We start from the raw sequence: 10,165 nt of genomic DNA, 5'->3' as shown, positions 1-10,165 counted from the left end.
TCAATGTCTACACCAAAAATGGGCCATAAACCCTGTAATACAGAAAAACTTGTCTCCTGTCAGCCTGTTGATATCAAATCACCAAAAAGCATACAGGAATTAGATGAATTTGGTGTGCAGAGGAAGATATAGGGATGAGGAGAATTCTTGCAAATAATTATGAAAGTGGAGTAAAGTAAAAGTATTGAAATAAGGACTAAGTGTTGTAAATCTGTATAGGCACTTTTCCCATCCTGTTTCTGCATTTATTAAATATGCCACAGCAGTTCTTAAAAGTACTCAGAATGCAATGGATAAACTGGGTATTACAAGTGGACTTCTGCTTCTATCAACAAAACATGCTAATTGGATGTATAATTGCCTGTGCTGCTCTTCTGTTACACAATGTCGATCCTACAAATCAGGAGACAAGCTTGCTACCCCGGAAGTAAACTGGTCGTAGTAACTTACAGATGACCTATTAATTAGATTTAGATCATATTTCCATTGTACCCTGCAGTAAATTGATATTGTTATGCAGGTGCTGTGTGAGGAATCCTATATGCCTCAACCAAGTGGGTCCTATACAATTATAGCTAGTTTTCTAGGCACTGACTATGAGACTAGGGCTGCCTGCAACTTTTATCTGCAGCTTTAAGTGGACAAAGCAGGTCCTTTCATCAGCTGATAAAAAGGTTTTCCGTGCTCTCACTGTGATGCTTTAGTTAGAGGCAATAAACCTCAACTCTGTGCCTGTCGTGTGCTCGTTAGGCCCAGAAATGGCTCCTCGCTGTGCCCCCTCCAGGGCAGCATGTCCTTGCAAGTGCCTTGGTTACGAGTCTGCCCGCCGCACGGCAGCGTGTTGAGCAGCGCTCGAACAGGCTCAGCGGCTCCGGGAACGCTGGCTGCTCGAGCCCGCGGTGCCCCGGCTCCGGCCCACGCGGCCGAACCTCAGCCCCCGGCCGGGGAAGCGGGGACTCGCGTGGCCCCAGAGCGGGGAGGGCCCTGCCCTGCGGCCCCGCCAGGCCGCGCCGCTGTCGGGCTCTGCCCGGCCCCTGGCCCGCCCCGGCCCCGCCCAGGCCGCAGCTCTACCGCAGCATGGAGCCGCACCTCAGCTTCCACGGCCGCCGGGCCTTGGTGACTGGGGCCGGCAAAGGTGGCCGGGCGGCGGGGGCCGGGCGGGGGCCGGGCGACGGGGGCCGGGCGGGGGCCGGGGGCTGACGCCGTCTCCCCGCAGGGATCGGACGCGCCGTGGCCGTGGCGCTGAGCAGGGCCGGGGCCCGCGTGACGGCGCTGAGCCGCACGGCGGCGGACCTGGAGAGCCTCGCCCGAGAGGTAGGGCCGGCCGCCGGCACCCCCTGCGGGACCCCGCCCGCGAGCCCCCAGCCCTGTCCCGGGGCAGCGCCACCGCCACCCCCGGCGGCCCCCAACCCCCCCCGGCCCACCCGCGACGACGCTGACCCGGGCCCCCGGCCGGGCCGCCCTCGCCGCAGTGTCCCGGGATCGAGCCCTTGTGCCTGGACCTGGCCGACTGGGACGCCACAGAGGCGGCGGTGGGCGCGGCGGGGCCCTTCGAGCTGCTGGTGAACAACGCGGCCGTGGCGGTGCTGCAGCCCTTCCTGGAGGTGACCCGGGCGGCCTTTGACCGGTGAGTGCCTCGGCCACCCCGGGTGGGCACCGGTGGCTGCTCCGTGCCTGGACTGTGCTTCGGGGTAGAAGGGTGCTGTCTGCCGAGCCTTAGCAAAACGGTCAGCGTAAAGAACTGTGGCAGAATGTTCGAGATAGCCTCTAACATTAATTTTCACAGTGTTTTGTTGGCTGTTAGTGCTTTGGTCTGCTTTTTCTCCACTGTTTTACTGCTTTAAAAAAAATCACCTTTCATACTCTTTTTAAACATCAAAAGGAAGCTAAGAACAAAGGTTATTTCACACTGTTACTGAGTAGCCAGAACCTTGCAACATCACCTTCTAGATAGTACCCACACTTTACCCAGTCTGTGCAGGAGAAAAGAGCACCATTCACTGGTAATCAAGCTCAGACCTTCCCAGAGCTTCTAATCTAGTCCTAGCTCAGTCACTACTAAATTGAAAGACAGTTGTTGATAAGACAATTTAGAAAGAGACAACAAAGCCAGCTAAAGGAGTATAAGAATAGTATCATAGAGTATCCCGAGTTGGAAGGGACCTACAAGGATCATCGAGTCCAAATTCTGGATCCCAATCAAGATACAAAAAAATTAACAAGATAGGAAATTAAATTTCCTTACTGCAGTGACTTTTTTTTTCCCCCTCAAAAGGACCTTAGTTCCAGATGTGTGTAAGCTTTAGGATACAGGCTATGCTGAGGCTACTTCCTTCTAAGATGGATGTCATACTTTGTCCGACATTATAGCTCCACATTTTCCATTTATAATAAAGGCTTCATTTGTAAATAGACTGTAAAGTGCACAGATTCTACTTAGATGATTCTGTAGAACTAGCTGGTGAAAATCTGACCAAGGAAGGACTATATCACAAATAGAGTAGATGTTTCTTCTACGAATTTTATAGCAGATTCCCTATTTCAAAGTCTTGTGAAGATTTGATTGTCCTAAGAGGAGCCACTGGCTGAGGCCCAGGGATCACTGTTTAAACTTTAATAGAACTGCTATATAATCTGCCAAAGAACAGAGTCCTGCTAGAAATGTGAGGATGCATGAGTGCACCTTCCCTTCTGCACAGGGGAAATGGCCACTAACTAGCTTGCTTCCATTGAATGGTTTTATTGGTGAACACATGCCTAATTATTATTGTTATATCCATTCAGCTTGGCATTTCTATCAGTGTTCAAGTATTAACAATGCTTCCAAGATACCTGCAGCATTTGTCTTCTCAAAACTATTCCTCTCTGGCCTGCAACCACTGTGTAATTTTTAAATCTCATTTATCCGTAGGTGTCTTGATGTGAATCTTCGAGCTGTGCTTCATGTTTCCCAGGTGAGGCTGAATTGTCACTTCAGTTGTCTCTAAGAAAAGCAGCAACTAAGTTGTTCTCCATAGTGGAAACAAGTCCTGACAGGGGGAGGACTAAGGGGACCATAATCCAAAATTAACCTGACAGCCTGTTTGTACAATACCTTCACTCTCTTGCTTTGACCCTGTCTCTTACAAGTAGGAAGCAGTGAAGACTTTCTCTGGATGTTTTTGCTCTTTTGGCTACCCCAGTAGCCCTTGAAGGTTACTACTGAATGAAATAATGTTCTCTCCTGTTATGATTCTGGCATTGTTTTTTTTTCCTTCAGATTGTTGCTCGGCAGATGATTACACAAGGGACACCAGGTGCAATTGTAAATGTCTCTAGCCAGGCATCTCAGCGTGCCCTGCGGGATCATGCTGTTTATTGTAAGTGTGTGCAGCTCTACCAATGTTTGTTTCATTTTTGACTAGCTGGAGACCCATAGCCACCATGATGCTGGCTGCCAGTTCAGAGCAGAGTAAAATACCTCTCTGTGATCTAGACAAAATGCTATACACTTAAATGCCTTCCATCTTTCCCTTCTCTTGAAGGTTCCACTAAAAGTGCTTTGGATATGCTGAGCAAGGTAATGGCAATGGAACTGGGACCCTACAAGGTAGGATTCTTTATGAAAGAAAAGTGTGAAAGCTGAACATGAGCATTTTTTCTCAGTACAGTTTGGTTATATAGTGTGTTGTTCTTGATCTCAGATTAGGGTGAACACTGTGAATCCCACAGTAGTTATGACAGACATGGGGAGAATTAACTGGAGTAATCCTCAGAAATCTGCTGCCATGATTAACCGGATTCCACTGGGAAAGTTTGCAGGTCAGTATAGATCTGCTGCCAGGCTAAGGTCTATCATATCCAGACCTTTTCCCTAATTGATATCACAGCCACAGATACCTTGTTTTGTTTTGGTTTGGTTTGGTTTGGTTTTTGTTTTTGTTTTGTTTTGTTTTGTATTGAGCAAAGTCACGCCTCTGGTGAGTGACTGTGGTTGAATTTCTGAAGCATCTGATGAGGACATGGCAACCTTACCACCCCTGTTCTAGAGCCTTGTCTCTTATGACAAGTGGAATACCCTTACTCTATTGTTCTTGAATGTGACTGGTGGGGGGGCATAGGTGCTTGCTGTGGATTAAGTTATGTCATTTGATCACAATAAGGACTTGTGAATGTCCAGGTCTCAGCAACACTGTTCTGTAGATCACACCAAGCACAGAGTGGAGGTTAGAGATATTTCCCTGCTCCAATTCCATGTAGAGGCCAAAGACATACCTTTTGGAATGCATGTTTCTCTAGTCCAATTTGAAAGGTGCATTGGATGTCCTTTATGTTTTGATTTCAGAGGTGGATGATGTGGTGAACAGCATTCTTTTCCTGCTCAGTGACAAGAGTGCTATGACAACTGGCAGCTCACTGATGGTTGATGGGGGATTTCTCGTTTCCTAAGATGAAACCTGCATTTCACACCTGGCCTAATTTTCATACTAGTACTGCATACATGTAAATGGGATAGAAAGCGGTGACAAAGACCCGGTGTTACTGGACAAGAGGGACAGCAGGGCTGGAACTTGTATGAGAAGTGAGGCAAAAAGTTACCTTTAGAAGGCTGCTATATAATAAAGCTCACATACGCTGTCATGGAGAATGTTTATTGCACCAAATAAGGTTTTATCTTTGTCACTCTACATGATGATTAGAAACTGGATCTGTCTTTCTTCCAACCCTATTCCAACCCCTCCCACAACCTTTCAGAAGTTCTCCCTGTTCCACCCAAATCCACAGAGCCTGCCTGCACTTTCAGTGGGAAGGGAAAGAAGAAGTTAGCAGACTCCTCATTGCTTTCTTTACTCTCTTTAGTAGAAAGAAAAAAAAAAAAAAAGAGGCAACAACCTCAGCCCTGCTCTGCAGAGACTGGATTGTACGGGGAGGCCCTGCTAAAGACTGATGGGGGGGAGCAGCACCATGCTGTCCTAGGGTGTGCACACACAAAGGCAAATACAGTGATTGCACAGGGCTGTTTCACTCACTGAGTTTGGCTAGTATCCAATAAAGCACCTAATGATTAGTTTTTCAGCTTCACATTTCATTTGCTTTGACCCTTTCTGGGTCTAGTTATGATTCCTTTAACAGTCTCAGGCACATATCTGCTGGAGCACCAATTTGTTGACTATTAGCCACAGTAGGCTGGGCAAGGGGACCCCACTACTCTTCTTGTAATTCACTACCATTTATATCAGCTCCCTCCCCACTCCCACAAGGATCTTCAGCATTGTGTTTCACCTGCAGATAAAAAACAGGTGTTCCCAGCACAGAATGGATATCTCAAGCCCTTTCAGTTTAGAGCTCAGGAGAGCCAAAACAGCCTGTTGCCCCAAGGAGCTACCTTGCCTTCCCCATTGGACTTCCCTGGGGGCCGTATAGCCCTCAGCTAGTCTCCTGCCCCCGCTGCCCCTTCACATCAACATTGACGTTAAATCAAAGAGACATTTAAAAAACACTGACTTCGTACATGATGAAGGGCCCTACGCATCCCAGCCCCCTCCAGAAACACCCAGCTAATATGCAATCTGTCGGAGGACAACAATATGCTGAGCCAGCACCTAGGCCACAGCCCTCAGAACATGGTGCACTTTTTGCCAGGCTTCTTCACAGGTGGTGGGCAGAGCACAGCCCGGATGGCTTCGTCAAACACCGTCTTCAAGCCCCGCTGTGTCAGGGCAGAGCACTCAAGGTACTTTACCGACCCTAGGGGAAAGAGAGCTCCAGCTCAACCACTCCAGTCCTACCAGGAGACAGTGTCCCTCACCCACTCCAAAACAAAAATCTCAATGCCATGGAGGCCTGCCAGCACATGAGACTCACCGATCTCTCGAGCCATGGCCAAACCTTGGGGGTAGGTGATAGGAGCCAGTTTCTTATCACGTAATCTTTCAATGGTGTCCTTATCATCCCTTAAGTCCAGCTTGGTGCCCACAAGGATGATAGGTGTATTTGGGCAATGGTGTCGGACCTCAGGGTACCACTGAAACAGAGATGCATGATGAGAAAAGTAGCTGTGGCAGTAGATGCAGCCATGAGGATGCATTTGCTATTAGCAAGGTTGTTACTAATATCTGACATGGTGTCAACACCTGAGCAGGATACTTCTGCCTACAACTCTGAATATGCTCTGCAGAAAGAGATCAGTACAAATGTAATAATGAAGTCATGGAAACATGGAATCATGACAGATAGCACCAGCCAGCTCTGCATACACTGCAGAAAAACTGCGTTTTTGTTTCTAGGACATTCCTCATCTTTAAGAGACAGATTTGAAAAGGCAAAAACTTAGCCAATGAATAAAGAGAACGCCCCACTTAAAAACTGCAGACTATGACCTTTGTTTCTTAAAACATGAGTGTTAGAAACATGGGGCTTGTTGGTGTCAGTCACAGTGCTGAGTGGAGCAGTGGACTTCACTAGCTCCTCCTTTCTACTGTTCCACCAAGAAGGAGAACACATTACCTTGGCTCTGACATTCTCAAAGGATGCTGGACTCACAAGTGAGAAGCAAATCAAGAAAACATCCTGTGGAGAAACAAAAGGGCCAGTTGTGTATAAGGGAACAGGAAGAGATAACGGAGGAAGAGTAGAGAAAGGAGCTTTACAGAAGACAACCTCCTCCCACCAGCAAGGACTGTAGCTGTATGAAACCCTTTCCCATTAAGGTGGCTAAACTAATTCAGATTTTGGACATACAACTTCATTTTAATTTACAATACTCAACTCTACATGTTCAGAACCTGTGGCCACAAACACCTTAGTGTGAGTCTTCACCCCTGATGGAGAGGCCATGTAGCAATTGCTACAGCCAGGGAAGCAGTATTAGCGCAGCCCAATGGTGAGCAGTGCCACCAAGAGAGAACGGAACTATGGAACATGGCTCAGCTTTACTGCAGCTGCACGCCATTCCTTACACCTGGGCATCTCTATGACATGCATAACTGTTCAAACACCACTGTGAAGTAGGAACTAGAATGAGACAATCACTTAGGAGAAATTCAGCTGTGAGCCTCCTTGAACAACAAGAATTATGGCTGAAGTTACGGGAACTTAATTCCACCAAGGAATGAAGCCTGGATGTCCTTGAGAGCCTCCCTGTCCTGAACTAAGAACAGTTAGAAGCAAGTCCAAACCCAGCACTCACAGTCTGTGGATAGGAAAGAGGCCGCAGTCGGTCATAATCCTCTTGACCTGCTGTATCCCAGAGGCCTAGGTTCACTGGCTTTCCATCTACCATGACATTGGCAGAATAGTTATCAAACCTGCCAAGAAAGAATCCACATCAGTGACAATCTTCTTCTCACGCACACCTGACTTCAGATGAAATTCAAGGGGCAGTGACTCAGCAGGGGGTCACTGTGCAACAGTTCCAGTGGGAGTACTCTGCCCACTTCACACACACCCCCATACCACAGGCATACTCACACGTGCAGTTCATAGTCTCTGTACCCAGAAAACTAACTTTTACACATGCACACATGAGGAGCAAAGAGTATCTGAAGCCCAGGCCATTACTCACACAGTGGGGATGTACTCTCCAGGAAAGGCATTTGTGGTGTAACTGATCAGCAAGCAGGTCTTCCCTACAGCTCTGCAGAGGATGAGAATGACAAGCATAAAGAAAGGTACAGCAGAAAGCAGTGAAGCAGGAAAACTCACCCTTACCCCACCTGAAAAAGGAGTTTAGGCAGAAAGTAAACATGAGGAAATGGATCTGCAGCAGGCTAGAATTGTCAGGGACAAGGTCTGAACTCACCAGATGCATCCTGCCTCAGCATACATCTGACCCTGCTCTCTCCCGCTCCTTTTCCCCACCTCTTCAGCCTCAACAGAACACTTAGAAAAATTTATTTGTTCCAGGAACCAAGAGGGGGGAAAAAAATAAGGTTCTGTGCTGGGCTTGCTATTGCTCAACATGTCCATAATAACCTAGCAAAATAGGTAAACAGTGAAATTTAAAAAAAAGTGCAACAACACACTATTCAAACTCCTCAGACATAGGAATCGAATTTCAGTAAATATAAAGGGGGGAAAAATAAGTATCCATAAAAAATAACAACAACAACAAAAACTTTCAAGTGACTACTATCAGTTTGGAAAGAGATTTTGGCATTGGCTTGGATCACTAAAAATACTGGCTCAGGGCTTTGATGAAGGCAGATGGCATTGGTCAACCCAGTGGTGGCAGCTGGCACAAGTTGGGCCTTGCTGACAATAGCCTTAGCATATGAACTTTAGTTATCCCCGTAGAATAAGAGAGAAGCTTATTTATAACAGGGGGTAATGGGAGTGGAAATGACCTATTTATCACTACAAGTTGTGTGCTGTGGAGAGCCTTTCAGGGAAACTGATAGTGAATGCCAGTGACAGGGACAGCTGGTGGTTAGTGCTTGAGTGAACCTGAATAGCCAGCCAAGAACTGGGTATTCTCTACCCAGTTCTCACAAAGGTGACGTGACAGACTTGAAGAGAGAGACTGCAGGGGACTGCACAATGTTGCACTGGGATGACGCATAGCGCAGCTAGAACCACTACACAAACCTGCCCTGCTTTTCCCCTGGACCATATCTCCTCCCTAGAAGAACAGGGAGGTTGTGTAAAGAACCACTACACTGACCTGTCCAACTCTTCTCCTGAACTGGCACCTCACCCACCACACATGGCAGTCACATCGTTCATAGATCATGGATATGGGTGTCTTTTAAGTGGTTTGGTATCCAAGTTCATTTAGTCTCTGCACTGTCAGTTTGGTCTTACAGAATACCACTGGTCTGCAAGCCTTGAGTTGAAATCCATTTCCAGCATGCCCTACTCCCAGATGTTACTGCCCCCTCCATCATAGTGTTGTGCTGTTTTGGCAGGTGACTCTTTCTCCTACTGCTTTTTAGCCTCCTCAGGTTAGAAGCTGGAACACTTCACTCCAAATGCATGTTTAAGGATGTGGCATGCAGGAGAGGGTGGAAAGACCAGTCATTGCCTAAGACCAGTTCACATTTAGTACTCTGCATCTCAGCTCCAGGCTTGCTATGGTGATCAGAAGAGCATAGTATTAGGAATGAGGAAAAACGCACAGGACAAGCTAGGAAAAGTTACAAAGCACCATAAATCTACTGCACACCTGCATCTTGAACGCAGATGCGTTCTCAGAAAAAGGCATACAGAAAAAGCCAAAAGAGAAGAGCAAGGATGGCGAGACACGTGGTGAAACCAGAAACAGCGACGTATTTCACCTCGGAACGCAAACAACAGGAGATATGAGAAAAACCTATGAACGTCGAGATTTTTTGGAGGGGGTACTTTGCAACAAATCATCCCCGTACAGTGAAAATAGTCCAACGGGGACACCTGACAGGACGGCGAGGAGACGGCCTCGAGGCCCAGGCAGCGCAGGGTTTTGTTCCCCGGGCAGAACGCCGCCAGACGCGCAGCCCGGCAGCGCCCGGACACCAAGGCTCAAGTTTACAAACAGGAGGGCGCGGGGCTCGCGGGGACAGCGGCGGGGCCGCCACGGCACCGGGCCCCGATCTCCCGCCTGCCACGACCCCAGGACCGCAGCGCGGCCGCCGGGAGAGCGCCGGGGGCGGCGCCCGCGTGGCCTCCGCTCGCCGCCGGGAGCCCCGGCCCCGGCCCCGGCGCCCGCCGCCGCCCCGCGCCTTTCCCTCGGCGCCGCGGCGGCCCCAGGGGAGGGCGGCGGCGGGCGCGGCCGGCCGGCTCCCGCTGCCGCTGCCGGCCCGGAGCGGCTCCTCCCGCCCGCGGGGCCGCCGGGCCCGGGCCGCGGGGCGGGGCGGGGCCGGGCCCTCCCCCCCGCCCTCCCCTCCCGGCGGCGCCGCCGGCTTCGGGCCCGCTTTGTCCGGGGCCGCCCGGGTCGAGGCGCGGCCGGGCCGGCCCCGCCGCCGCCCGCGGCCGCCGCGCACTCACCCGTCGCCCACCACCACACACTTGATCGCCTGCATCTGCCCGCGATGGCGGCGCCGCCGCGACTCCGCCGCAGTGACAGCCCGCGGGGGCGGGGCGCCGGGGGCGGGGCCCGGGGCGGGGCCGGGCCGGGCCGCGCCGCAGCCTCGGGGCCGGGGCTCAGCCCCCGATCAGCGCCCGCCGGGGGGGGAGGCGGTTGCGCGGGGGGAAGGCGAAGGGCGCTGCC

At 50.3% G+C, this 10,165-nt stretch overlaps 2 protein-coding genes and 1 long non-coding RNA gene across 4 annotated transcripts; 2 read left to right on the top strand and 1 right to left on the bottom strand.

Moving 5' to 3' along the window:
* The first annotated feature begins 1,000 nt into the window (after positions 1-1,000).
* Positions 1,001-4,620, top strand: DCXR (dicarbonyl and L-xylulose reductase). Its single transcript, XM_084492469.1, has 8 exons — positions 1,001-1,135; positions 1,217-1,314; positions 1,473-1,627; positions 2,912-2,954; positions 3,260-3,359; positions 3,525-3,589; positions 3,684-3,801; positions 4,325-4,620. The coding sequence occupies exons 1-8, from the start codon at positions 1,078-1,080 to the stop codon at positions 4,426-4,428; spliced, it is 741 nt and encodes a 246-aa protein (XP_084348595.1). The 5' UTR covers positions 1,001-1,077; the 3' UTR covers positions 4,429-4,620.
* Positions 4,614-10,075, bottom strand: RAC3 (Rac family small GTPase 3). Of its 2 annotated transcripts, XM_084492470.1 has the most exons (6): positions 9,943-10,075; positions 7,544-7,615; positions 7,169-7,286; positions 6,487-6,549; positions 5,845-6,004; positions 4,614-5,727 (listed from the first exon to the last, which is right to left on the bottom strand). In XM_084492470.1, the coding sequence occupies exons 1-6, from the start codon at positions 9,975-9,977 to the stop codon at positions 5,597-5,599; spliced, it is 579 nt and encodes a 192-aa protein (XP_084348596.1). In that variant the 5' UTR covers positions 9,978-10,075; the 3' UTR covers positions 4,614-5,596. The 2 variants fall into 2 exon arrangements, with proteins under 2 accessions (XP_084348596.1, XP_084348597.1); XM_084492471.1 differs by lacking the exon at positions 7,544-7,615 and having other exon boundaries at positions 9,943-10,054.
* On the top strand, positions 6,014-7,224 carry LOC311420992. The gene is made up of 2 exons (XR_014684638.1): positions 6,014-6,551; positions 7,171-7,224. It is a non-coding gene; the product is annotated as an uncharacterized lncRNA (long non-coding RNA).
* Positions 10,076-10,165: the final 90 nt, after the last annotated feature.

Source organism: Aythya ferina, assembly GCF_964211825.1.
Source record: "Aythya ferina genome assembly, chromosome: 18".
NCBI lineage: Eukaryota > Metazoa > Chordata > Aves > Anseriformes > Anatidae > Aythya > Aythya ferina.
This window is presented reverse-complemented; position numbering and strand designations above follow the sequence as displayed.

Excerpts from the sequence above, each read along its gene's own strand:
- DCXR (XM_084492469.1), top strand. The coding sequence starts at position 1,078 with ATGGAGCCGCACCTCAGCTTCCACGGCCGCCGGGCCTTGGTGACTGGG. Across the intron at positions 1,136-1,216 it reads GGTGACTGGGGCCGGCAAAG|GGATCGGACGCGCCGTGGCC; the intron begins GTGGCCGGGCGG and ends GTCTCCCCGCAG. Across the intron at positions 3,590-3,683 it reads TGGAACTGGGACCCTACAAG|ATTAGGGTGAACACTGTGAA; the intron begins GTAGGATTCTTT and ends TCTTGATCTCAG.
- RAC3 (XM_084492470.1), bottom strand. The coding sequence starts at position 9,977 with ATGCAGGCGATCAAGTGTGTGGTGGTGGGCGACGG. Across the intron at positions 7,616-9,942 it reads TGTGTGGTGGTGGGCGACGG|AGCTGTAGGGAAGACCTGCT; the intron begins GTGAGTGCGCGG and ends CATCCTCTGCAG. Across the intron at positions 6,550-7,168 it reads CTCTTTCCTATCCACAGACT|GATGTTTTCTTGATTTGCTT; the intron begins GTGAGTGCTGGG and ends GTTTCTCCACAG.